This window comes from Marmota flaviventris, chromosome 1, assembly GCF_047511675.1.
Source record: "Marmota flaviventris isolate mMarFla1 chromosome 1, mMarFla1.hap1, whole genome shotgun sequence".
Classification (NCBI taxonomy): Eukaryota; Metazoa; Chordata; class Mammalia; order Rodentia; family Sciuridae; genus Marmota; species Marmota flaviventris.
The window spans coordinates 196,888,936-196,916,637 of NC_092498.1; the positions used below are offsets into that span (position 1 = coordinate 196,888,936).

General features: G+C 38.0%; 1 protein-coding gene across 2 annotated transcripts; it reads left to right on the forward strand.

The window, feature by feature from the left end:
- Exog (exo/endonuclease G) lies at positions 1 to 27,702 on the forward strand. Of its 2 annotated transcripts, XM_027932424.2 has the most exons (7): positions 1 to 175; positions 299 to 331; positions 1,599 to 1,748; positions 5,430 to 5,569; positions 7,342 to 7,418; positions 9,350 to 9,464; positions 25,915 to 27,702. In XM_027932424.2, exons 1-7 carry the CDS (start codon positions 13 to 15, stop codon positions 26,374 to 26,376), a joined length of 1,140 nt encoding a protein of 379 aa, XP_027788225.1. In that variant the 5' UTR covers positions 1 to 12; the 3' UTR covers positions 26,377 to 27,702. The 2 variants fall into 2 exon arrangements, with proteins under 2 accessions (XP_027788225.1, XP_027788227.1); XM_027932426.2 differs by lacking the exon at positions 299 to 331.

Consider the following 27,702-nt stretch of genomic DNA (forward strand, 5'->3'; position numbering starts at 1 on the left):
ACCACGGGAGAGATGGCTGCGAAGAGTTTTGCTTCCAGACTTAAAGGCTCCCGGCGATTTCTGAGTGGTTTCCTGGCCGGGGCTGTAGTGGGCGCAGCAGGAGCAGGGCTGACGGCCCTGCAGTTTTTTCGGAGCCGGGGCGCTGGGGCAGCGTTGGCAGCGAGGGAGCCGGACGGTAAGTCTGTGGACCCGCCCTCCGGGCCCGGTCCGGGTGGCAGCTCGAAACCCTGCGCGCCCCGCGTAGCCTTGGCGCGGTCGGCCTCCCTGCCCCCTTTCCCGACCTTAATTTTTTCTGCAGATCTCTCCCTTCGTCCCCGAAGAATTCACCAGGGTATGTATGTTTTTTTTTTTTTTTTTTAAATTCCTGTGTCCTTCACTAGATCGTTAGCCCCTTCAGCGTTGAGACTGTCTTTTTTTGTTCACCATATGCCTAGCACGGTACAGAATTGGCATTCAAGAAGTATGGATGGAAAAGGAGATGAACTCATAGTTTTGGCAGATTAGCTAACCGCCCTTATTTTCACTGTTCCAATGAATAATACGCTAGCCTTTCCTCAAATTACCAGGTGTCTTATCTATTGCCAAAAAATGACCAAAGTCTTGTTTCTTGCTCTTTCCCAGGCATGCTAATTTAATTTGTTACCTCCTTTTTTTTTTTTTTTTTTTTTGAGAGTTGGGGTTGAACGTATGCCCCCAGTCCCACATGCTAGGCAAGGGCTCTACCACTGAGCCATATCCCTATCCCTATCCCTAACTTGCTCCTTTTGAGCAGGAGAACTGATCTGGTGGTTGAAGACTGAAGAAGTCATCCGAAAGATTCGCCACTAAAGAGTGTGCTTGGTTTCTTCCCCTAGGAAAAAACAGTACCCCATTTTACTGTCTTGCTACAAGGCACATCTCTATCCTTAGTAGGAGACTGTCAGTGAATGATAGTCTGTGTGTGTGTGTGTGTGTGTGTGTGTGTGTTGCTGGGGATGGAACCTAGGGCCTTGTGCATGCAAGGCAAGCACTCTACCAACTGAGCTATATCCCCAGCTCCTGAATGATAGTCTTTTAAAAAACTTAAACTAAGACTGTGATTTTTGTCTCCACACTTAATCCACTTTCACTCTTAAACTCCACGCTCAGTCTTAAAAATAAAGAGGCAGGCTCTTTCCCCTTCAATCACGGGAATGATTCATTACCAGTAATGACATGGAGTGAAAATAGGACCTACAGAATGTAATAACTCATGTTACCATTTGGCTGATCACCTGAAACATTTATTTTAAAAATATTATACATAACTTTTAATAGGGGTTTTCTGTTGCCATTGACAGAATATACTACAAAGGACATTGCAAATAAAGCAGAAACAAACTGATTGCAACTATTTGCCCTAAATGATGACTGGGTAGAAGAGATACTAAGTACCTCTTCCATCCATACTTCTTGAATGTCAGTTACTAGACATATGGTGAACAAAGGATGGTTGAGTAGAATTCTGAGCTAATTCTTTGTAAATGTCACACCTGTTCTTATAATCTTTTGTTCTTAATTAGAGTCACTAATTATTTGCTGTTTTTGTCCTCTCTCTCTCTCTCTTTTATAATTTTTAGAATCTGCAGAAAAGGCTGTATTGGAACAATTTGGATTTCCTTTAACTGGAACAGAGACTAGGTGTTATACTAATCATGCCTTGTCTTATGATCAGACAAAGCGGGTGCCTAGATGGGTTCTCGAACATATATCCAGAAGTAAGATCATGGGTAAGTGGTTGAAAAGAAATTGAAGTAAAGGTATCAGGGAAAGATGTTTCTAAATTTTGAACAAAGTTATTCAATATTCTCTACCTTTTTTTTTTTTTTTTAACCTCACAGCACATGTAGGAAATGATACTTATATGGCTTACTAATTAAATGGACCCTGCTTGGCAGCCAGGGAGCCCCCAGATCCTTCCCAGTTGTTTCAGAGGCTGACAGAATCCAAATCGGGACACTTGAGATGGGGTGCTCTGTCTTGTTGTTGCTGTAAGGAGCATCCTTCATTTTTTTTTTAACCTCAAGTGCCTACTGTGTGTTGGGCACTGTGTTAACTCTTGGGGATATAGCAGTGACCAGAGTAGTTGGGGGAATAGATTGACCTATTAAATTATCGTGAATATGTAATTATAATTGGTAACTTCTCTAAAGGAAGTGATTACAAGTTAAGGTAGTATAATTAAGGAACAGTAAAGAGTATGATGAGAGATTATAACTAGAGAACATAATTTTGATTAGTGAGACTTCTCTGATAAAGTAGACTAAAGGGTAGACGGATGTTACCTAGACAATAGAGATTGGCTGGACATGGAATGTGGAAAAGAACGTTCTTGGTGCAAAGAAGCACATTTTTTATCTGTGAAGGCCTCAGTGTAGAGGTGAGTTTGTTCCTTTAGGAAATTAAAAGAAGGCCAGAAGGGAGAATGTGATGTTAAGTGAGACTGGAGAGGTAGGCAGGTCTGATTGTGTGTCTTTACATGATTTCTTTAATTAAGATTATGAGACCTTGCAGTTTGGGTGGCCGAGGCAGGAGGATTATGAGTTTAGAGCCAGCCTCCAATGCAGCAAGGCCCTGAGCAACTCAGGGATGTGGCTTAGTGGTTAAGTGCGTCTGAGTTCAATCGCTGGTACCCCCCCAAAAAATTTATCAAATCTTTTTTTTTTTTTTTAATTTGTTCTAATTAGTTATGTATGTCTGTAGAATGCATTTTGACATATTGTACACAAATGGAGCACAACTTCTCATTCCTTTGGTTGTACATGGTGCAGAGTCCTTCCAATAGTGTAATCATACATGTATATAAGGTAATAATGTCTCTCATTCTACCAAGATTATCAGAATTTGACGATGAGTATCAAATTTGTTTCAAGGTAGATCCTTCCAGTTTACTCTCCTACCATTATTGTTTGTCCTTCCTCCCCATCCATATCTGTATGAGCATTTTTAAACTTTTATCAGTTTAATAGCTGATTATAGTTGTGCTTATTGATTATCAGGGAAGGATAACATTTTTGTGAATTGTTCTTTTCTGTAAATTGTTCTCTATCTATTTTCAGTTTGGATAGCTTTTTTTTTTTTTTTTTTTTTTAGTATTTCTGTTACGTATTAAGGGTATTCCTTTCATTACAGTTGTTTTGTTCCTATTTTGTTATTTGCATTTGAATTTGCTATGTAGTACATATGTTACTTTTATTTTGCTTTAAAATCTGTGCTATATCTGAATATTAAAATGCTAATATTAAAAAGAATGTGTACTTTTCTAGGGTATATAGCCCACAGCATGGCAGGAGGCTTGGAATGTACTTGCTGCTAGAGGGAAGCTGATATAGTTGAAAACCTTATCACAGAAACTGAAAGTTGATTATAAATTTATGTCAAGAGAAGCCCGTTTGATTTTATAATAAATTTTTATAGCAAAAAGTTCCCAATGTAGAAGGAATTTCAACTTTACTAATTTTTTTCCTATTAATTATCATTTTCAGAAGCATATAAGAAAAGTGGTGCATTTTATATTGTAAATCCCTTGAGTTTCAAAGTAGTAAAATAGAACCAATTAATAGTTTCAAAGTAGTAAAATAGAACCAATTAATATTTGAAAAAAGAAAGCAATACACCTGGATTTTACTTGTCTTTGGTGTAAAGAGTCTTCTGTTTTCAGTATTGACAGACTAAGTTATTAAGACTAACTCTCTTTCTGAAAATTATAATGTTATTAGCAGTGTATAAAAGAATTTTTAAAAATCACTTTTAGAAAATGAAGAGCCAACAGGATATAGGAGAATTGCCAGGCAAAGTCTGGGGCAAAGACAGAGAGACAAGGTCAGTCCCTGCAAATTTGCCTTGGATTTCACAGCCTTATAGGGTGAGAAGTATTAAAGGAAAGACCTAGGGCTCACCCAGGGTAAGTTGTCTTATAGGAAACCCTTCTCCCCCATTAACCTGGAACTCCAAAGGGCTATACTCTTGGGGAAGAGTAAATCAGAACTAACCTGCCTATATGCTGTAGGGTAGTATATGGAAAGTTGTCTTGGCATTAGCAGAGGCATCAAATGGGAAACTTGTTTCAGAGAGGCAGAGGCTACAAACTGTCCCATCTGCAGACTGGTATCCCAAACCTGTGCAGATGAGAGAACCTTAATTCCTGAACTTGGTTTAATATGGTTACTACTGGTAATGCTGCTGGATGCCTGATAGGAGTAAATTTACCTCTTCCCTCAAGGAAGGGATCATCTTATTGCATCTTTGGAAATTTCCACAAATGAGGTTTAAGGGCAGTGAGGGCCAGGCAAAGATAAGTTGACATGAAAGAAGGCAATTCCAAAGTTACTAACACTTAGAAGTTTATTTATGATAATTCTGTATTATCAGTTATTTTTTTTCTTTATGAAGTGATTCCAGAAAGCTAGGTATTAGGTACTTTTCTATGAACCTTGGGATCTGATCATTTTAAAGTTTTTTTAAAAATATTTATTTATTTATTTTTAGGTGCAGACAGAAATACAATGCCTTTATTTTTATGTGGTGCTGAGAATCTAACCTGGGTCCTGCTCATGCTAGGCGAGCACTTTACCGCTGAGCCACAACCTCAGCCCTCTAAAATTTTCTTGGATCAAAAAAATGACACTGTAATCAGTGACTTCATTGATCTTCATTTTACACTTGTTTGAGTAACAATTGAGTATATTCTGTAGCCCTTATAGTTCTTGTAGTTCAAGAAGTTCTGAGCTGATGACAGTGGAAAATATAGTATTAGAATCTGCTCATGTCCTCTGTGGCAAACCATTTTGGAGGCTTCAGAAAATAAGCAAAAGTGAAATTTCTTTTTTCCTTTGTGATGCTAAAATGTTGTGTTTTAAAAATTCCTGAGTGGAGCTCATAACTTAAACATTTGTGTTGTCATGGCTTTAAGAGGCAATGAGCAATATGTCAGAGACACCCCCTCCTCCATGCTGTGCCTGCCCAGAACAAATTGTTTTGTTTCTATATTTATCCATTATTTCAGTACAAATAAACTTGTCAAAATATGATTGTATAAAACACACGGTTTTTTTGTTTTCTTTTCTTTTAAACAGGAGTTTATCTAGTAGCCAAGCTTTTTATGTATTTGAGTTATTTGATTGATCATTGTTTTACTTAAACACTATCCAGGATCGTCTTCCTTGAACTGGGAAGGCTAGAATCAAAATCATGAGAGAGCTACCCTGTATGAAAGGATTCTTTCCCGGGTCAGTCCTTTCTAAATTCAGATGAAGTATCTGAACTATCCCAGGAACTCGAGACGTGCATGCAGTCTCCAGTACTAGCTGCTTGAAGAGATGCCAGCCAGTAGCAGCCAGCTTGCTGTGTTTAGAGAACTTCGAGGGATATTTGTCCACTGACAACTTAACCATTTTGTGTGTTTTTCTTAGGTGATGCCGACAGAAAACATTGTAAATTCAAGCCTGATCCCAACATCCCTCCAGCCTTCAGTGCCTTCAATGAAGACTATGTTGGAAGTGGCTGGTCACGAGGACACATGGCTCCAGCAGGAAATAACAAATTTTCTAGTGTAGGCATATTTGGGGCAGGATAGGGATATGGAGTGTTATGTGTACCACGGGACTTAGAGGTTAAAAGTCTACGGGCCACAATCTTAAAATTTGAGAACTTCCATTCTCTGTTTCTTATTTTTCTTCTCTCTCTCTCTCTCTCTCTCTTTTAAATCATATGCCAAGACATTTTTAAGCAGGGTGAATGAGGAAAACTAAATGCCACATAAAAAGAAACTGAAAAACTACTGGAGACTAAAGCTTCTCACTCATCCTTGTATGTGTGCCACATGCATGTGTGTGTGTGGGGGGGTGTCTAGGAAATCCAAATCCAGGACTTCAACTGTGCTAGGCAAGTGCTTTACCCCTGAGCTACACTTCCAGCTCCCAACTCACTCCTTTTTATTTTGAAAAGTTGAAAAGATAGTACTACAATCACACTTTGGTACATGGACTTTATATGGATATAAGTATGTATGTGTGTGTGCATGTGTATGTGTGTAATGTATGTGTTTATCTAGTAGCCAGGCTTTTTATGTATCTGAGAAGTTTTAAAGCCATCAAAAGAAAATTGCAATTTTTTCCTAAAAAGATTGTTCAGGGCCGTGAGTCATCTAAGAATGAGAATATATTATGGCCAGAGTATCACACCAAAAAGTGTGTACAAATGAATTTCTGTATATTTGTAGAGTCTTATTTAAAAAACAATTGATGGTCAAGTTTCCTGAATGCTCCCAGTTATGTCTATAATAGTTTTTTGGGATCCAGTATCTAATCATGAATCATACATTACATTCTGTTTTCCTATTTCTTTTTTTTGGAGGGGCTGGGACCAGGGATTGAACTCACGAGTACTCAACCACTGAGCCACATCCCCCTGCCCTATTTTGTATATTTTATTTAGACCCAGGGTCTCATTGAGTTGCTTAGTACCTCACTTCTGCTGAGGCTGGCTTTGAACTCGGGATCCTCCTGCCTCAGCCTTCTGAGCTGCAGAAATTACAGGTGTGCATCACTGCACCTGGCTGTTGTCCAATTTCTCAAGTCCCCTTTAATTTTGAATAGTTTCCTGGCTCCCACCCCTTGCAGAAAGGGAGAAGTATCTTTCATGACACTGGTATTTTATTATGTGAATTGTTGATGATTACTATCTTTAAGATAGTGGTTTCAAAAATCCCTAGACTTGCTAAATCAGAAATCTTGGTTGTTGGATGTAGGCATCAATGTTTTTTAAGCTTCCTGGTTTATTCCATTGTGCATCTAAGGTTGAGAGCCTCTGCTTGAAGAAAAGATGGTAATTGTGACATTGACAGTATAGATATTTGAAAAGGAATACAGTGAGGGAGAGCCTTGTGTATGTGAGTGAGAGGTGTGAAGTGAGTAAACCTATTGTGGCCAGGAGCAAAGGGAATTTTTCTCTGCCAGTTTTGAACTGTGCTATACTTTTTAAATTCCTCAAAGTTGACCATTTTTGAGAAATTCTCAGCCACATGCTTAAAACCAAAATTAACACTTTTAAGCTTTATATTGGAAACCTTTAGTTCTTAGAGTTTACGTAATAAGTTTTGATTTTGTAAATGATAAGCAAAGCTAAGCACACTTAACTACTTATTTGTTATAGTGCTTATTTTGAATAGAGTTTTCTGTCCTCAAATACCTATGGCTTTCCTTTATCTAAACAAGAACTGTAGTCACTAATTCCCTAGAGCTAATGATTAATAAGAACTGGTTTTTCTATGTCTGATTTGTAAAATATTTCAGTGTAAGTTACTGTTTTAATTTCTTTTCACAGAAAGCCATGGCTGAAACCTTTTACCTTTCTAATATTGTGCCTCAGAATTTTGATAATAATTCTGGATATTGGAACAGGTGAGGTGGAAAGTTTATAAAATACATTCTGTGGAAGATGAATGGTGTAACAGGAGAATGTATAGTACTGTCTGTCTTTGTTTTTCAGAAGTAACCCCACCAAAGTTAGAGACTTGGACCATTTTCTTTGCTATATTTTGTGTGTAGAGCCTTCTGTGGATAAATATACTTCAAAACTTAGCCTGCCTTTTTGATATATTTGCCATTGTTTAAAAGTCAAATTTTGAAAGAAACTTAATGATATTTCTGTCAATAACTGAGGCAGTAACATCTCTTGTTTGTTTTTTTTTTTTTTTTAGTGTGTCCAAAGAGGGCACTTTTTCTTTTTCTTTTCTTGTATACCAGTGCTTCTGTTTTTTAAAGAAAAAGGTTGGTACTGCTCAACATAACCATTAAGCAGTTTTTGATGAAACTTAAATATAAAATTCTTTGGACCGTCTGCATTTTTCTGACATTAAGTTCTCTCAAATGGTCTCTTTAAGCATTAAAACTGTTTTCCTCATATAGTATTTTATGATTTAAAAGAATTAAGAGCACACCACACTAAAAGAAGACTCCAACAGTTACCAGTCGTGGCCACATGCATTTCATCTGCATGACCATACTTCTCCCCATTGAGATTGCAGATATATTGTTTTATTTGCAGGCATTTCAATGTATATTTTTAGAAGATAAAAATTCTTTTAAAATACCCTAAATTTGCCCCTAAAATATATAACAGCAGTTCTTTATTACCAGGTTCAACTTTCCCTAGTTGTCTTTTATTTTATTTTTGTTGGCTAGTTTAATCAGGATTATAATAAGATCTGTACCTAGATTTGGTTGATATATGTATGTCTTCAGTTCCTTGTAATCTGTAGGTTTCCCTTTTTTCTTATAAATTCTTTGTTGAAGATCTAGGATGTTTGTCCTATATTTCCTTCCTATGTTCTGGATTTGCTGATTACATACTTGTGAGAACATTTAACATTTTCTTTTCCCACTGGATAAATTTTTAGGAGGAAAACTTTACCTTGTAATTGGACATATATGCTATAAAAATAATTTAATTTTACATTTTAGATAAACAGGAATGATGACAAGTACTGTTATCTCATTTAGAGATCTCTTCCAACTATAGTGTAAGTGCAGATTAAAACTAACATTTACCATTTTTATCTGGTAAGTTTGAAATAAATAATTTTTTTTGTTGTTGTGAAACTGCTTTGTCATATTTTGGAACTTAGAGTGAATTCGTAGAATTCCATTAAAAATCAGTTTTAAGTTTTTCATATAATCAAGTCATTAAAACATTTTTAAATATTAATTTTGTAGTTGTAATCAGACACAGTACCTTTATTTTATTTATTTATTTTTATGTGGTGCTGAGGATTGAACCCAGGGCCTCGCAAGCGCTAGACGAGAGCTCTACCACTGGGCCACAACCCCAGCCCTCATTAAAATATTTATTCAGTTATTCTAGCCCTTGACATTTATGCTAAGGATTTAATACAATATTGCATTAATAAGACATGTTAAGATAAACCAAATTGTCCTGCAATAGGAATGGCTAAATATTTTTTTGAAAACTATGGCTTAGATTTTTTGTGTGTGTGCCATGCTGGGGGATCTAACCAATGGCCTCGTGCATGTTAGCTCTACCACTGAGTGTGACACTCTAAGCCCTGACAAATGTTAACAATTTCAATTCTAAAATGTGTGCTAAGTGTATACAGGGAAGATTGTAGATAGTTAAGTTTACATGTGTGATTTAAAAAAAACTTTTTTTGCAATAAAACTTTGAGAACATCATTGCCTATATGCTTATAATATTTTGTGCCATGGTTGCATTTAAGTTGACACAAATGCAGTATTTTTATTCTCTTTCCTAGGAACTGATGTGGTAATGTGCTTTTCCGCATGTTTGTCAGTTTTTTTGGTTTGTTTTTCAGAATAGAAATGTACTGTCGTGAACTGACAGAGAGGTTTGAAGATGTTTGGGTAGTGTCTGGACCTTTAACCTTACCTCAGACTAGAAGTGATGGGAAAAAAACAGTTAGTTACCAGGTAGGAACTTATAACATTCAGGCTTATGTTATTTGTATGAAATTATAATCTTATTTTGTGTTGTACTTTTTAGTTTCATTTATTCAGTAGCATTTATTGAACATCTATTGGGGTTATAGGCATAGAGGAGGTAGTAAAGGATAAAAAGCAACCTTTGACTTCAAGGAGCTCACAGTAGGATATAAATGCATTAACAATGAACCACTTTAAAGTGTAGTATGCTTAGTAGAGATTAATACATAGATACAATGCTGTCACAAAAGCCCTCAAATTCATGTGAGTCTCAAAGGCTTAACAGGGGAGATACCTGAACTAGAGCTTGACAGGTAGGTAAAGAGTAAACTGAGTCAGGAGGAGATCATGGGAATTCCATAAGGTGGCGCAGTGTGAACATAGGGCATTTGGCAGCTTGGTTTTAAGGCTGTACATGTCATTCATAGAGACTAGAGCTTACGTACCAAAAAGTACGGATGACTCAAGGGCAATGGGAATTTCTGCATCAGGTAAGTCAGGAGCCAACTGATAGATGACTTTGTATTCTGTGGTGAAGACTTGGGTTTTAATTTTTAGGTACTATAAAACCATGAATTTGCTTTATGTGTGGTCAAATGTGATTTGTTTTGAGTCTTACTAAGAGTGTTCCAGTGGCAGTGAACACAGAGGTAGAGGAAAGGGGGCATTAGTGAAGACTCAGAGGCCAGAAGATAAGTTAGTTCACTGCTGTGGTAGTCCACGTGAGAAGAGAGAGGGGGGCTGAGCGCAGGTGGTTGGAGTGGGGAAGAGTAGAGGAATCCAGGGAGAGTAACCATCATTAACTTTTTTGGGTGAGGAAGAAGGAAGAGTCCAGGATAACAACCAGACTGCAATGAATTGAAAAAATGGGGAAGAGTTTTTCTTTTAGAAGCTTGGATTTTTGATAATTTTTTTAATATATGCAAGTTATTTGAGCACCTTTATAGACTGAAGGAAAGACATATAAAAGATGTGAGAGAGTATACTTAGTGATGTGAGAGCTTCTGATGTTGCTGGGGAATTCTTAGGCAGTTTACAGAGTAGCACATGAAGAGCCAGTGTTTTTACCAAAAAATGTGTAACTCTGAATTTCATCATGGAGAGGGTTCTCCCAAGAGCAGGGCTGAAGTGATACACTATTACTTTGGGGTCTGTTCAGGCAGGGAATGAGGTGGAGTGAGGAGGAGATGGTAGAGTAAGTAAAAAGAGGGATTGCTGGTCTTGTTGGTGAAGTCAGAGAGATGTTCTTTGAGGGAACACCTGCTCAGTTCTGGGAATAAAGTAGGTCTTTAATAAAGGTGGTTAGATTCAATGATTACTCAAGAAAATCTGTGACAAGATTGCATAACTTGAGGAACAGATTTAGGAAAACAAACACAGAAACTGTGGAGTATTTTCCATCCTGCTTGGCCTGCTTTTGATCAGCCAGTGTGGACCAAATACCCAGTGACTACATCCAGCACATCACATAGGTCTTTATGAATAGCCTGCTTCCTTTTTCTCACTTGAAGTTACTGGTTCAACTACATCTGTTTGTTGGCTGAATAGTAGAAAAGTTGTTTCCAATGACTGTCACACTGTCAGAGAATCCCGGTAATTCTTATCGGAATGAGGCATGGCAAATGAATTAGTGTTTGAAAATTTATTATTTTAAACTTTTCTTCTCTGATTAATTTCTCAAAATGGCATAAAACTCTCTTTATTCTCTTGTCAAATACTAACTATTTGGGGCTTTGTTAAATCTTCTTTGTACTCTTATCACCAGAAAAAAGGTTCTTTTAATTTTGACTGTAAACCTGAAATGATCAAGTTACGGTTTTATGAATGTTGTGTATTCATAAAATTGAAAGATTTATTTGACTAGCTTACTGTGCAGTAGAACAGTTTACCCAAGGTTTCAAAGGAAATATTCACCAATAATTAAGAGTACTTCACAGTTTGTTTATGGACATTTCTGTTAACTGTGTTGCTTAAATGCTGCAGTGGAAGATGATTTGTTTTTCTTATACTAGATACAGTTTTTAAAAATATAACTTACAAATATATATATATATATATCTCCTAATTCTTCCTGTTGAGAGGGCCTAGAAGCAATGATATGCTATTAGCAATGAGTGTATCTTGAGACAAACCTTGGTTTCTAAAAAGTCATCTCTTTCTACAAGGACCCAGCCCTGTAGAGAAATGGCTGATTCCAGGGCTGGCACAGGGAAAGTTCAAAATGGAACATCTTGTGCCAGGGAGCAAGGGACTACTCAGGCATGTGGTGGGGACATGTCAGAAGGACTTAGAGGTCTGCTTGAAACAATTCTCAGTCACCGTATCTGGGAATATTTTAATAAATAAATGCAAATGGATTATAAACTTGTTGAATTAAACAAGAATCCATAATTTAATGAGTAAATAAATACATGGGATATAAAGAAAAGTTTCTGTTTAGTGCTGTGGTGCATGCCTGTGATTCCAGCAGCTCAGGAGACTGAGGCGGGAGGATTGTGAATTCATAGCCAGCCGCAGCAACTTAGCGAGGCCCTAAGCAACTCAGTGAAACCTTGTCTCTAAATAAAAAAATATATATATAGAAAAGGGCTAGAGATGTTGCTCAGTGGTTAGGTACCACTTCAATCCCTGGTACCCCCCCCCCCCCCCCGCAAAAAAAAAGTTTCTGCTAACTGAAGAATGACAATGAATAAATTTTCAGGAATGAAAAGAGTTATAAAAATCACAGTCACCTCCTTAACCCAGTGATTAAAGTTAATATTGCCAATAATGAATGGGATTTGCTGGTATGCTGTACTTCCTGGTTTGATGCACTGAGAAGCATAACTTTGAATCCCATTGTGTAGAAATATTAGTCAAACCCCAGTTGTCAGACATTCTGTAAAACACCTGTCATTTTTTTTTTTTTTTGGAGGCACTGGGGATTGAATACAGGGTTACTGTACCACTGAGCTACATCCTACATCAAGGCTGGCCTCAAACTTACAGTCCTCTTGCCTTAGCCTCCCAAGTCACTGGGATTATAAGCATGCACCACCACCCAGTTTAAAACACCAGTCTTGTACTTTACTAGAGGGGATAGTGTCATAAAAAGCAAAGCTTTAGAAACCAACTCTTCCCCACTAATGGAGACTAAAGAGTCATGAAAACAAAACACATAGTGTAATCTTAGACTAGAAAAACAGAAGTTGCTAAAAAGGACATTATTGGAAGAATTGGCTACATTTGAGGTCTATAGGTTAAATAGTTGTATTTTTTTTATTTTGGTAATTGTTCTGTCTTTGTTCTTTTTTATTTATTTAATTTATATATATATATATAATTTTTTTTTTTTTAGTTTTCGTTGGACACAACATCTTTGTTTGTATGTGGTGCTGAGGATCGAACCCTGGTCGCACGCATGCCAGGCGAGCGCTCTACCACTTGAGCCACATCCCCAGCCCCTCTGTCTTTGTTCTTAGGAAGTGTATCCTGAAGTGTTAGGGGCCCAAGGGGGGTGTCTGTGACTTATTTTCAAAAATTTAGGGAAAATGAGAGTGATAAAGCAAATCAAACAAAATAGTAAAACTTGGGGTGAATCTGAGAGAAGAAAGGAGTTCATTGTGCTGTTCTTGCAAATTTTAAGTCTTAGTTCAGAATTTTAAAAATACATTTTTTGTATTATAATTCTTATTACACCAAAAACTTATTGAAACTATCAAATAGACAACTTGGTTCTCTTGAATAGTTTATCAGTGAATGATATTCAAGCATGTTCAAGTAGCCTTGAAGAGTTTCAGAAGAGACCTGTCAGCTTTCCTCAGTCTTATTTGGCATCATAATGCTCAAATGTGTGATGTCAGTCAGGATTAGCTTCCTGAAAAGTATGCTTTGAGTAATACTATTATTTTTTTGTTTTTATTTTAAAGCCTTTCTGGTCTTAAGTCTTTCATTTCTTTCAGATTTTTGGCCTTTGAGCCAGTATCATTAGTTTTCCATGTCTCTGTTAATTTGTAGGACTTATCCATGTTCACACTGGCAGATCTTTAGTTCAACAAATGTGTGGGGGAAAGGTGTACAGAATTGCATGCAGAAGCTAAATGGCATTTCTAAACTGTATTCTTTTTTTTTAATATTTATTTTTTAGTTGTAGTTGAACACAATATCTTTATTTTATTTATTTATTTCATGTGGTGCTAAGGATCAAACCCAGGGCCTCGCACATACTAGGCAAGCGCTCTACTGCTGAGCCACAACCCTAGCCCCCCTCTAAACTGTATTCTTGATTAGTTTCTCCATTCTTTCCTGCATTTTGCAACTGGAGTCATCTCTTAATTTCTTTGACTCAACAAAATCTTTTTTTAGTATTTATATTTTAGTTATAGTTGGACACAATATCTTTATTTTATTTATTTTTATGTGGTGCTGAGGATCGAACCCAGGGCCTCTCACATGCTAGACAAGTGCTCTATTGCTGAGCCACAGCCCCTGCCCATGACTCAACAACTTTTATTAATTCTTGTTCTCTCTCCCTTTTTTGGGGGGTGGGGGGTGTCCTGGGGATTGAACCCAGGAGCACTTTATTCCAGTGGTATACCCCCAGCCTTTTTTAAAATTTTATTTTGAGACAGTCTCATTAAGTTGCTTAGACTGGCCTTGAACTTGCTATCTTCCTTCCTTACTCTCCTGAGTAGCCACCACACCTGACTTAATTATCTTTCTGAACACCTACAGTATTGCAACAGGTTCTATTGAGTTTCTTTGTCTTCAGTTTTATTGGCCAGCAGTCTATCTGGAGTCCAGAAATCATGACAGAAAGTATACATATTTGCTTTTCTTATCCTCAGAACCATCAAAAAATGAGCAATACCAAATGAACAGAAAAGGAAACTTCATTTATATTAAAATCGGTATAAATGAAAGATTATAAAAATCACTTTGCAGCTATCACAGTCACCTGAAATCAGGGAATATCAACAGTCCCATATCAAAAAATTTCAAATAATATCTGTAGCATACAGTTTGGACCAAATGATTAAAAGATATTATGTTTTGACATGTCTCCTCTTATCAAAGCATGGGACAGGGTGCTGGCATTAGTACGGAAATTAGGAATTCCTGTAGCAGAGCACAAGAGAAATTTCTTTTTGTCTTACTTGATATTTATCCCATAATGGCTTTCCACCAGTTACAGAAGGTATAAGATGAAAAGGTAAAGTCTCCCACTTCTGGTGTGAACCCCACTGTTCATTTTCTAGTTCTTGTGGTGGTAATTTCTATTTCTTAGAATAATGATAGCTAAAACTATTTTTAAGCATTGATTCACCATTTGTTAATAGTTGATTCTTCTCTATGAAATATATTGTTTATTTAGTTCATTTTTTGTATTGTTCCAGTCTCCACCAGTCACATAGTTTTATTTTTTCAGTAAACTTTACATCATTGACTTTACATGATATACTTAAATCTTTACTCAGAATCTATCACTTAAATATTGTCAAGGTTCACAGCATTTCCATTTGTTTGCTAACTATAATTTAGTCTGAGCTTTGCCTATTAGCACAGGTTGTAAACTGATGCCAGACTGTAGAGGTATTTTACTGGAATTAGTAGGTTGTTTTTTGGATTAGTTGGTAATGTTTAATGATTAGGAGAGCTCATATAAATCCAGATTTTAGGTTCTCTTTAAAAAAAAGTCAGATGTATCAGTCGCATTTGGCTTATATTCTCATAAACACCAGTTAATTAGATAAGAGTCTCAGCATTCTCTTTAAATTGAGCACATGTTCTTTAGTGCATTAGTGGTCCCCTGACCCATTTCACTTATTTACAATCATAACTTGAATAAGAACATTATTGGTTCTTGAGTTTGTAATCCTAGATCTATTAAATATAAAACTAGAATTTATAGTATTAGTGATTTTATAAGTAGTATGTTTGGACCTGTAAAGAAGTAGATGTAATTCTATATCATTAAGTCTGTGCCACTTGAGAGATACTATGACAAATGAAAAATAGAAGTGGTAAAGTTGGCAATGTATATTATACTTGCTATTTGTAAAAATGTAATAATATGCTTTTATTATTATTATTTTTTTAAAGTATTGGAGATTGAACCAGGGTGTTCAGCTATTGAGCCACATCCCTAGCCCTTGTTATATTTTATTTTGAGACACTGTGCCTGACTGTACAGCAAATTTTTATTAGGTTTCTGTTATGTACCTAGCACTATTGTGGGTACTTGTGTTATAGCCATAAGACAGACAATGCGTGCCCTCATGGAGGCTTTTTTTTTTTTTTTTAATAGTGAATAAGATGTAAACAAAAAGCCATGTAGAAAAATAAAGAATAGCAAAGGATTGTAGAGGGGGTAGGAAAGAAAGGCCAGGCCAGTGAGGGGAAATAAGATCAAGCAGAATCCTAAGTAGGGTGCAAGCCACACAAAGAGTTTTCCATCTAGCGGATACGCAGCTACAAAGACAGATGGGTGAGACTGAGTTTGACATGTTCAAGGAACAGTGTTCTGCTCAAAGTGGTGAGAGCAGAAGCACCATTGAGAAGGAGGTAGATCATAGGAGGCAGCAATGGGAAGGAGTCTGGACTGATTGAGATGAAATGCTCTTGCAGGATTTTGATCAGGATAGTGACATAATCTAGTTTACTTCACCCTTCCCCCTGCAATACTTGGGGCCTGATGCATGCTAGGCAAGCACTCTATCACTGAGCTACACCCCTAGACCTTTTTAAAATTTTGTTTTGAAACATGGTGCTCTTGAGTTGCCAAGGCTGACTTCAAGTTTGTGATCCTCCTTCTTTAGCCTCCAAGTACCTAGAATTACTGGTGTGTACTCTTCTGCCCAGCTGGTTTACATTTTAAAGCCCAGGCTGGTTGCTTGTGAAGAATATAATAGGTGGAAGTGGGGAGAGTGGCAGTTAAAAAGATAATGGTGGGTTTTTTTTCATATTTTTTTAGTTGTCAATGAATCTTTATTTTATTTATTTATATGTGGTGCTGAGAATTGAACCCAGTGCCTCACACATGCTAGACAAGTGCTCTACCTCTGAACTGTAACCCCAGCCTGCTAATGGAGTTTTCTTAGGTGAGAAATCATAACTTGAATGGGATAATGTGGTAGAAATGGTGAGGAATGCACTGATTTAGTATATGCTTTGAAGCTAGAACTGAAGGAACTTCCTGGTGGGTTGGTGGTAGAATGGGAGGAAAAGAGTTTGAGATGGGGGAAGACTAGAGAGGATCAGGGTTATAAGCTAGAAATTAAGGGTTGTGTTTTGGCTATGTAAATTTGAGAGTATTTGAGGGGTGTGGTGGTACACACCTGTAATCCCAGTGACTTGGAAGGCTGAGGCAGGAGGATCACAAATGGAAGGCCAGCCTCAGCAGTTTAGTTGTCCCTTATGCAACTTAACAAGACCCTGTCTCAAAATAAAAAATGAAAAGAGCTGAGGAATGTGGCTTAGTGGTAAAGTGCCCTGGGTTCAGTTTCCAGTACCAAATAAAATATTAAATAATTAAATTTGAGATTTAGATGTTCAGGTTGGGAGTGGAATTTGTCTTAGAAGTGGTTAGCACACAGATGGGTTTTTTTTGGTGCCGGGGATTGATTTCAGGGGCACTCAACCACTGAACCACATCCCCAGCCCTATTTTGTATTTTATAGGGTCTCACAGAGTTGCTTAGCGCCTCACCCTCGCTGAGGCTGGCTTTGAACTCGAGATCCTCCTGCCTTAGTCTCCCTAGCTGCTGGGATTACAGGCGTGCACACCACATCCAGCAACAGATGGTATTTAAAGCCAGGATGAGAAAATAAGTGAGGATAGGTAGGAGAGAACAGACTGAGGTCATTGGCACCCTGGAATACTAGGACATTAGAAGTCAAGAAAAGTGGAATCCAGTAAGAGAATCGCAGGAACAACCTTTGAATGTGGGAGGAAAACCAAGGGAGAATTATGTCCCAGAAGCCTGCCCATTGGTGGTCTTGGTTTTAAGTCAGCTATACATTTGTCATTTGTTTTTGTGACACTATTTAGGTCCACTTTATCTTAATCTCCTCTTCCTCCTCTTTCTTATTTATAGTGGTGTGTGTGGTGGCGGGCAGGTGATGGTGGTGGTGGGAGAGTATATCCTCAAATTCTGTCTGGAAGTCTGGATGGTAAACTTTTCTAAGTTCTTGGTTGTCTGAAAATGTTCCAAAATCCTGGCAACAGGACTTTGGAATCTGCAGGTATGATACGCTCTCTAGGAAAGTTTTAAGTGCACCATCTGGCTATTGCTTTTGTTGTACAGTAATTCTGCAGATGAAATTTTCAGTCACACACCTTGATTTTGACACCTTTATGCAGTGGAACGCTACTTAACTTCAGGAGCAGTAAAAATTTGAGCTTTGGCTCCTTCCTCTTTGTTTTATCTAATGGTCTCATCACATCCAACTTTCATCTTCCCAAAGTTACTGGTGGTTCTTACTTAGTCTGTTAACACACTACTGCCATACTTAGCATTTTCATGCGTGTATTCTATTTTGTGCCTCATTGTGGCCATTGTGTGTGTGTGTGTGGGGGGGTGTTAATTTTTAAATTGGAAGAAGGAAGCACAAAAACCTGTGCTCAGGTTGCTTAACTTAGAAACCCACTTGAATCTTTTCATTTGTTTTTTGACAAGCTGGTTAATATTTTCAACATTTTATTTGGAATAATTTCATATTTATAGAAGTGTTGTAAGAACAGTACAAAGAACTCTCCTGTATCTGTCACCTAGATTCTGTGGTTGTTAACATTTCAACATATTTGTCCTTCCCTTCCCCATATGAATATGCATTTACCTGTTTTTATTATTTTCTGAAACATTTAAGAATTGCTTATGAATATCTTGTCCCTTTGCTCCTAAATATTCTGTTTTCTCGAATAACCTTAGAATAATTATCAAATTCATGAAATTCAACATGTAAGAATATTATCTCATACATAGTCTGTATTCAAATTTTACCAGTTGCATCAATAATTTCTTTTATGCAGTCTTTTTTTCTGATCTAGAATCCAGTCCAAGATTGTACATTCCATTTAGTTGTTATATCTCTTGTAGTCTTTTTAAATCTGAAATAGTTTCTCACTCTGCTGTTTTTAATGAACATTTTTTAAGAACATAGACAAGATGTTTTGTAGAATATCCTTCAATTTGGGTTTGTTAGTTGTATTCACATGATAGTTATGGTTTTGGCCAAATATCACAGAAGTGATCTTGTGTCCTGCTGATTGCATTACATGAAAAGGCATCTGATATCGTTAGTCCTATTATTGATGATGCTAACTTTAATTACTTGGGTAAAGAGGCATCTATCAGGGTTCTACACCATTTTCCCCTTTGAAATTAGTAAGTAATCTGTGGGAATACTTGGAGGCCATGGGAGTCCTCTTTAAACTCTCACGCAGTAGTTTTATCATCCATTGATGATTATTGCTTGAATTAGTTTTTAACTATAAATATTCCCTAAATGATGATTTCCTAATTCTTATTTATTCTACATTTATTAATTACTATTCCACCATCAGAACTTTTCTCTCTAATTTATTATCAATGTGAATGCATGGATTCTTTATTTTATTCAGTGAGGTTTAATCACTTGGCTGTGATTATTGATTTTGGTGCTCAGGTGGCCCAGATTTGGCCATTAGGTGCCCCTTCAAGTTGTCTCCTTTGTTTTTTGGCTTCATCATTTTTCAAAAGCATTTCTTATTTCTGAGCTGGACACATTAAATGTGCCACATGCCTGTGATACCAGCAACTCCAGAGGCTAAGGCAAAAGGATCACCAAGTTTAAGGCCAGCCTCAGCAAGTAAGCAAGACCCTGTTTCAAAATAAAAAAGAAAACAACTCCTGAAGATGTAGCTCAGTGGTAGTGTGCCCCTGGATTTCACGCCCAGTACCACACACACACACAAAAGAGCATTTCCTGCCTTTGGCTTAGGGCTATGTTTCAGCCCCATCTTGGCCAAACTCTGGTGTCAGCCATTTCTCCAAGGAGCCCTGATTCCTTCTAGTGGGATTGATATTTAGAAACCAAGATTTGAATGACAAATTGATTCTTGAGTGCTCGTTCTGCTGTTTGGCTTGTCATATGTGTTCACCACATTTATTTTTAGCCTGTTTTTTTTTTTTTTTACGGTGGGTGGAGAGAGCCCCAAAGAGCATAGTACATGAATTCTCTTGTCTTTAGTGGCTGTCAAGAAGGTCTTTCTTCCCTGTCTTCTGTGTTCCTGTGGTTTTTTTAAAAAATATTTTTTCAGTCAATGATGTACCTTTATTTATTTTATATATGGTGCTGAGAATTGAACTCGGTGCCTCATGCATACTAGGCAAGCGTTCTACCACTGAAACACAACCCAAGCCCTGTTCCTGTGTTTTTTGAGAAGAGGATGTATAGACCCTGGTCACTAAGAAAGCAAATAACTGCATTGAGATGGGTTCTTTTTTTTTTTTTTTGCATACATAAAGTTTAATGTTGACAATCTATATCCCCAGAGAGTCATAGTTTTTCATCTTTCTCAGAAGCATATCAAAGCAACTTATAATTTGATGTGTTTATGTTTTTTTTAATTGACAAAATTTTCTGTAATAATATAGCTTTTGTGAAAATTTACATTATTTTTTTAGAGACAGGGTCTCACTGAGTTGTTTAGGGCCTTTCTAAATTGCTGAGGTTGGCTTTGAACTTTTGATCTTCCTGCCTCAGCCTCCTGAGCTGTTGGGATTACAGGTATGTGCTATTGTGGCTGGCCAAACCTGATTTTAAACCTAAAAAAATTTAATGTATCCTTAGTGTATCTGTTAGCATGAGAGCAAAATATGGTCTGTTATTAATTGGGAAAATTGTCTTGAAATTTTTGTCATTTTAAGAATAATAATTTGGCTCAAATTTTATATGTATGCACACACAAATCATATAAACTTGGGAGAATTTGGTTAAGGAAAACCCGCATAGGAGGGAAGATTAGGAAAGGGGAGGAGACTAAGAGGTAGGGTGTGTGCTGAGAAATACTAAGAATGTTGATTTACAGGAGACAAAAATGAAAGGTTGGGCCTGTTGGTAGAGACCTGAATGCCCAGGTAAAAAATTCAGGCTACTCTTTAATAAGCAGAGTCTTTTAAAAGTCCTTTAGCAATGCTGGGAAAGGTGACATAGCATTGTACAGCCCTAAATCAGTCTGTGATTTGACTCGTGAATTCCTATCTCCAAGAGAATGCCTTACAATTATGTATGGCAGTTCAGAATGCTCGGAAAGTGTTTTGTTTTCTTATTTAACCATTCAGTATTTATTGCTTGCTTATAGCTATCCTCTGAACCTTAATTTAGAAGAATGTAACCCAATGAAAATGGGGTGTTGATTTGTTTTCTGTCCAGGCAATATATCATGTATGTGTTAGAAGGAAGTGAAGCAAAAGAACTGATATTTATCGAGGGCCTGTATTCCAGGTGGTATATAAATAGCTTTATATGTGCTAATCTCATTCAGTCCTTATTGTAACCCTTACAAAAAATTAGTGGCTATCCTTTATAGATAAGGAAATTGAGGCTAGGAGGGTTCAAGTCCAAGTCAAGATTGCTAGTAAAGGGGAGATCCAAGCCTGGTGTGGTGGGGCATGCCTTTAATCCCAGTGACTTAGGAGGCTGAGGCAGCAGGATTGAAAGTTTGAGGCCAGCCTCAGCAACTTAGGCCCTTAGCAATTTAGTAAGACCCTATCTCAACATAAAAACTAAAGATCTGGGGATATGGTTTAGTGGTTAAGTGCCTGCCCCTGGGTTCGATCCCTGGTACCAAAAACAAAAGGGAAGGGATTCAAATATAGGTCTGACTTTTACAACTGTTGCCAATCATTTATAGCATTGTTCTTTGAGGCTCTCAAAAGTTTACACCACAGGGACTGCTATGCTCTTCATGTACAAACACTTAAGGCCAGCAGGTAATAAAAAATGTGCAGATGGAGAGCAGTTACAAGTAATATTTGCTAGCATGCAAAAATAAGAACAGAAAATGGGCCATGAGGAGGATTCCTTATAGCCAGGCAGAAATGTCTGTTGGAATATGTAGGAGAGGATCACAGCATTGCAGAACTTGAGTAAATGTGAGCCTAAGGGAAGATTGGTAGCAGTGATTTTATCTGAAGTGAGTCATCTGACGGCTCTAATCAGAATCACCCCCTTTATTATAGCTGAGGTCATCCGTGTGCTTTCTCTGATGTGCCTGTTTCAAGAAGAGATTGATTCCAGACAAGTGAAACATACCTGAAGATTCTGGCTTGGACATTATAAATGACCTGACAAGAGAGTGAGCTGCATGCAGATTTTACAACTCGATGGTGGTGGTAATGTTAGAAGTATTTAACAATCTCTATACTGTAACAAGCAGCACTTCCCAGATGTCCACCAACAACGTTGAGAGGGGGAGGAAATTGAAAACATGCCCCCAGGAATCCCAAGCCATCACATGATGGGATAAAGGAGTCTTTTTTAAGTCTCCTGTTTTATATTTCAGGAAAACATTTGTTCATTTCCTTATCTATTTGTTTTAGTTCAAAAATAAATTATTTTACTGGTTATTTCCTTACTCCCACCCTAAGCCTTCAAGGACAGTTGACAGTCTGGGGAAAGGTGCTTGTTTTGCTGTGATTTAGCAGGCTCCCATCCACCTCCTTGCCTGGAGCAGGTGCCCCAGTGTGGGGTGCTCTGTCTTGTAGGGTTTGTGCTGCCTCACTAGCATCTGCTGAGGCTTTGCAGATAACAGAGGGGTGACCTCCTTCCGCCTCCTGTGACTGCCTCGCTTTTCTTGTTCTTTCTGTCCTCTTAGGTATGAATTCCCTATTTATCAAACTACCATGGTTTGTTTCTTTCACTTGACTGGCATAACTTTTTAAGGGCCTGGTCTCTTGATATGTCCTAGCAGTTTTATTTTTGGAATTTCTTTTTTTGTCTTACTAGGGGAATATCACCAAATATTTCTGATTCTAGCAAAACCATTTTTTTTCTCAAGATACTGCTTAATATTTTATTAAAGGCATCGTAATTTTATATATGGCAGGCTTTGTTTGGGTTTTGTTTCTTTTTGTCCTCTTCTGGGGGCTGGAGTGGAGGTTTTGGTGATAGCAGTGATAATTGTTATTTCTGTCTCTTGGTTGGACAAAATCAAGCTCAGGCCAGCATATAAGAAAACTAACTTAGGGTCACGAATGAGTGCCAGCTTATGGCTGTTTGTTGTATTATATTGTATTTTCTATTCAGTCCCAGGTGATTTCAAATTTTTGTTGTAGTCTTGACAAGAGTTCAGTGCTTTTGAGTAATTGAATAGCAGTAAAGGTTTTTTTTGTGTGTGTGTGGAGTATTTTTATACCTAAATCTTTTATGAAAAGGGTTGTTGCTGATTTACTGATATTAAAGACTTGGTTCATGGTAAGCCCTAGAAGTCCTTTGTTTGGGGCATCATTTGTGCCCAACTTGATTTCTTTTTCTATAACCCACTGTTGACCTTTAACTGGTCTAATTTTGCTTGATCCTGTTTTCTCACTATCCCACTTGCAAAAACATTTTTTTTCCCCTGTTGATATCCTATTTTTTGAATGCCATTCACTGCCAGATAGCTTTTAACATAGGCCTGGCATGTTTTGAAGTCTTTTTCTTAACTAACATGTCAGTATGTCTCCACAACGATCTTGAAGATGGCAACAATCTTATGAGCCTGTTTTGTAAATGAAGAAACAAGAAAAAGGTGAATATCACTTGCAGCTTAGTGGCAACCCCAGGAATTGACCAGACATCTGGGCTTCCAGTCCACTGAACCCTTTGCTTCAGTACCCATGTAGTGTCTAGAAATGTTTTCTGGAAGTTTTCCAATTTTTCCCAAAATGGGAAAAATAATGCAGGTTGAGTTGTGTACAAAAAAGATAAAGTATCTTAAGATTTTTTAAAAGATCTTAAATTCAAACAGTGGGTTTTAAAGATTTCTAAATTAAACCAGTTCCTGTTTTAGACAGCTTTAAGGATGTATGTTTTCTGAGAATACAGCAGATTGAATCATAGAAGAGATAATAAGTGGGTAAGTTTTCATTTTCCTACTTGTTTCTAGGGATAATATTTTATTCCTCTTGGAATATTGTGAGAAGGTCATGGCTAGAAGGATCACATCTGGTTCCTAGGAGGAATTCCTGTGTCCAGAAGGATTCTCAAAAGTAATAGTGGATTGGGGGTATATCTCAGTGGTACAGTGTGTGTTTAGTATGCTTGAGGCCCTGGGTTCCATCCTCAGCACCAGAAAAAGAAAGGAAGGACAGAAAAAAAGGAAGGGAAGGAAAGAGAAGCAAACTGTCAGAGAAGTAAAACTGTCAAACATAAAAATGCCAAACATCTTTACTTTTGCCTGGAATTTAATGAACCTAAATAGAAGCTCTATTGGCAGCGAATAGGCATGATCAGCTAATCTGTTTTGAAGATTGCCATTTGTAGACAAGAAGTCCATGAGACCACGAAACAGCCAAGGGGGGTGGTGTTGAAGGATTCTTAATTTGGTCTGAGAACTGTGCTGCAGTGGTATGGAATGCCCACGAGGTGGCACCAAGAATTTGCTTAACTGTTGGATCCCCAGTAGTGGCCAGAACTTTTGAAGCCCATTTCAGCTTCTTCCTCCTTGCAAACAGTGTGGCTCAGCTGTAGCTATGCCCTCATTTCTGGTCCCCAGCTTCCCCTGAGCTCCCTCAGAGTATTGGCAACTAGCCACATTCTGTTGCAGGGAAAGCTGCAAATATTGTGCCCTCCCCCCTTCCCCCACCTAGTCCAGATGGAAGCCTGCTGCTTTTTTTTTTTTTTTTTTTTGTACTGGGGATTGAACCCAGAGGCACTTTACCACTGAGCCATATCCCCAGCCCTTTTAGGGCCTCACTGAGTTGCCAAGGCTGGCCTCAAATTTATAATCTTCCTGCTTCAGCCTCCCAAATCCCTGGGATTATAGGCATATGTCACCATGCCTGGCAATGGTAGACTTCTTAAGAGCAGGCCAGCTGCATTGACTTGCATCTTATTTCTTTTTGTATCTCCAGCAGTTTCAGGCTCAGGGCTTCTGAGTGACATTGTTGAATTAGCATGTGTTGGTAATCTGTGGGCTGGTTTTGAACCTTTGTGGTTTATTTTCAGAATATTTTTTGCTTTGATATGTGCTTATGTTCCCAGCTACATGAGTTTACTTTTTGGAGTAAAGGTTTTTGTGCCTATAGATTGTGTAGTTTCATAAACTTCAGTCTACATTGAAGCCTGACTAACCACTTTCAGGAAGTTCAGACAGTTGCTTTTAGAAGTCATTCCTGTGGATGGGTGTTCCCCTCAACCCTTCCATAGGTCATGGCTATGGGACCTCCACATGTGACAGCAGATGGTCCTGGAGTTCCCAGGCTGTGTGTCTTGTAGGTAGGAGTTTGGGAAAATCAGTAAACAATCCTCCTTTGTGGTTCTCATTTCTCTGCAGTATTTGGGCTCCCAACAGGGAATCCTATACCCAGCAGAGATATCTGATCAGGAAGGAAAAACTACTCTTACCAAGGAAGGACCTGGGAGGGGCGGAAATGCCATGAACATATTTTAGTTGGATTATGTCATGTTATTGGGGACCATTAAGTAAATGGATGGTTCAATTTTTCTTTTTTAGACAACAGATAAGGCTTTTAAGCCTATTGGAAGGAAATTTGAAAAGGTTTCATGATAATGTTATTTCATTAATACGGCCAACCTCCACAGATAGCTAGTTGTTTTCTCCTCCTGATCCTGGCTCTTGCTTTTTCACTGCGTGAATACCTTTCCCAAGGGTTTGGTTTAACAACGTATGGGAGAAGTTCCATGTTTGATGGTCCAAGATGTGCAGAAGTCAGAGAAAAAGCATTTAAATTTACTTAATTAGAAAAATGAGCCACAGTCTAGGTGACACTAGAAATACTGAAGATGATGTGTCTGGCTGTTTCTTTGAAGATGGTTTATTTAGTTTCCTGATGAGTTTGAGAAACCAAGGCCACATTTTTATTTCTAGTGCTGGGAGTACCCAGTCTAACAGTTTTGACTTTTGAATGTTTAGAGCAACAGAAGTTCTATGGGATGAAGAGAAAATGAGGACTTTTCTTGTCCATTAAAAACTCAGACCTCACTCATGGCATGTCTTTGTCCTTTGTCCCACATTCAGAGAAGACAGTGACCCCTGATGTTTGAGTTTGCATTATTTTAAAGAATGTGATCAGAATTGATCTGTTACATATTCCTCTTTTCTGTGATGGATCTCTATTGCCACTTATTATGTCTGCCTTGAATATGAATTCATTGGGATGGGGTGATTAGATTGGCTTATAAGGCCAATTGAGAAAAAATTTGTGAACTGTTAGTACAAATCAGCATCATTAATATGGTCACTTTATTTTTAGGTGATTGGTGAGGACAATGTGGCAGTTCCCTCACACCTTTATAAGGTGATACTGGCTCGCAGAAGCCCAGAGTCTACTGAACCGCTGGCACTGGGGGCCTTTGTGGTGCCCAATGAAGCCATTGGTTTCCAACCCCAGTTAACTGAATTCCAAGTGAGCCTCCAGGACCTAGAGAAGTTGTCGGGACTGGTGTTTTTCCCTCGTTTGGATAGAAGCAGTGATATCAGGAATATCTGTTCTGTGGACACCTGTAAGCTTCTGGATTTCCAAGAGTTCACTCTGTACCTGAGCACAAGAAAGATTGAGGGAGCCCGTTCAGTGCTCAGACTGGAAAAGGTCATGGAAAACTTGAAGAATGCAGGAATTGAACCAGATAATTACTTCATGAGTCGCTATGAGAAGAAGCTAAAAGAACTCAAAGCGAAGGAGCAGTCAGGAACCCAGACGGGAAAGCCATCCTAGTTTTTAATCTCAGAAGACGTGCTAATCAGCTGAAATGAGGCAGGCATGCATTCTTCAGGCTGATGTATTTCGTGGCTTTCCTTTAAAGAAATGATGGAATCCTAAATTTACAACTGAAAATTCCTCTGAAGGATGAAAAATCTACAATTTTTTTGTCATTGTCTTTTTGACTTGTGAACTAATTACTAAGAGCATTGTCATATCTCCAGATCGAGAACTGGTCTTGTGTCATGTTATCAGGACTGTGTCCACTAGTTAATACTGCGTTCATGTCTCTCTGGAAGAACAGTGTGTGAAGGAAGGCATTGTTTTTTTTTTTTTTATGTATCCAAATCATACATTGTCTTTGATATATCTGCTTTGCTTTCTTGGAACTCAGTATTGTATGTTGTCTTTCCCAAGGATCTGAGTTGGTCTTAAAGAAGACTTTTAGAAACCCTCTATTATCCTGTCCAAATATATAATTTTATTGTTTCTTTTCTTATGCCCCATATTCCTCCACCTCTGTCTTCTTTGTGCTAAGCTCAGTGTTTTACTTATATTGTGTCACAGTGATCCTCTGGGGTAAACCCCACTACCCTCATTTTATATCTGGGGAAATTTAGGCTTACAGAGCTTCATATCTTACCCTTGTTTTCACCTTTCCAGAGATATCACCACACAGAGCTAAGTGAAGACTGGTGGATTTAAGTCTTCCCAACATGGAGACTTTTTGACTAAAAAAATGCATTGCCCACTCCCATGGATATTTGTCCTAAAGCCTGCTTGGTAAGAAGGGTCTAGTTTTTGTATGCTACATGAGCCAAAAGGACTTTAATGTCCTCTAATGTGAATAGTCCTTAGCTCTTTGGAACAGAAAAAGTAGGTATTTGAAAGCTCTTGCTTGCTCCAGACATGCCATTCTTCTCTCCTAGTGCTCAGGTGGAGCTGGGTCCATGTGTTCCTTGTTTCCCAGGTGAGCTTTTGTTCTCAAGACTAAGGGACCTAACAAGAGTGTGTGCTGAATCACCAGTGCTGCCTCTGTGCCTGCTTGTCTAGACCTGAGCGGCACAGGGCAGGTGGAGCTTGGGGGCAAAGCTCCAAAGACAGTTACCCCTGGAGGGAAGGGTGGCTGTTACTCTGAGTCAGATCTCTAGATTTGGGTTTACCCAGCATCCTTTTATGGACTATCATAAGTTATAGATAGTAAAATATCTTGAGGGAACAAGAACTTATCTGTCATATTGCTGATGCCTTTCCAAGAAGTATTAGAACAATTTTTGGTGTTTTGTGTTTGTCTCTAATAGAAATGCCAAGGCTTTAAGATAAAGATAAGAAGATAATGAA

Coding starts and splice junctions, on each gene's coding strand:
- Exog (XM_027932424.2), top strand. CDS start 13: ATGGCTGCGAAGAGTTTTGCTTCCAGACTTAAAGGCTCCCGGCGATTT. Junction 176..298: donor GGCAGCGAGGGAGCCGGACG/GTAAGTCTGTGG, acceptor TTTTTTCTGCAG/ATCTCTCCCTTCGTCCCCGA. Junction 5,570..7,341: donor GAAATAACAAATTTTCTAGT/GTAGGCATATTT, acceptor TTCTTTTCACAG/AAAGCCATGGCTGAAACCTT.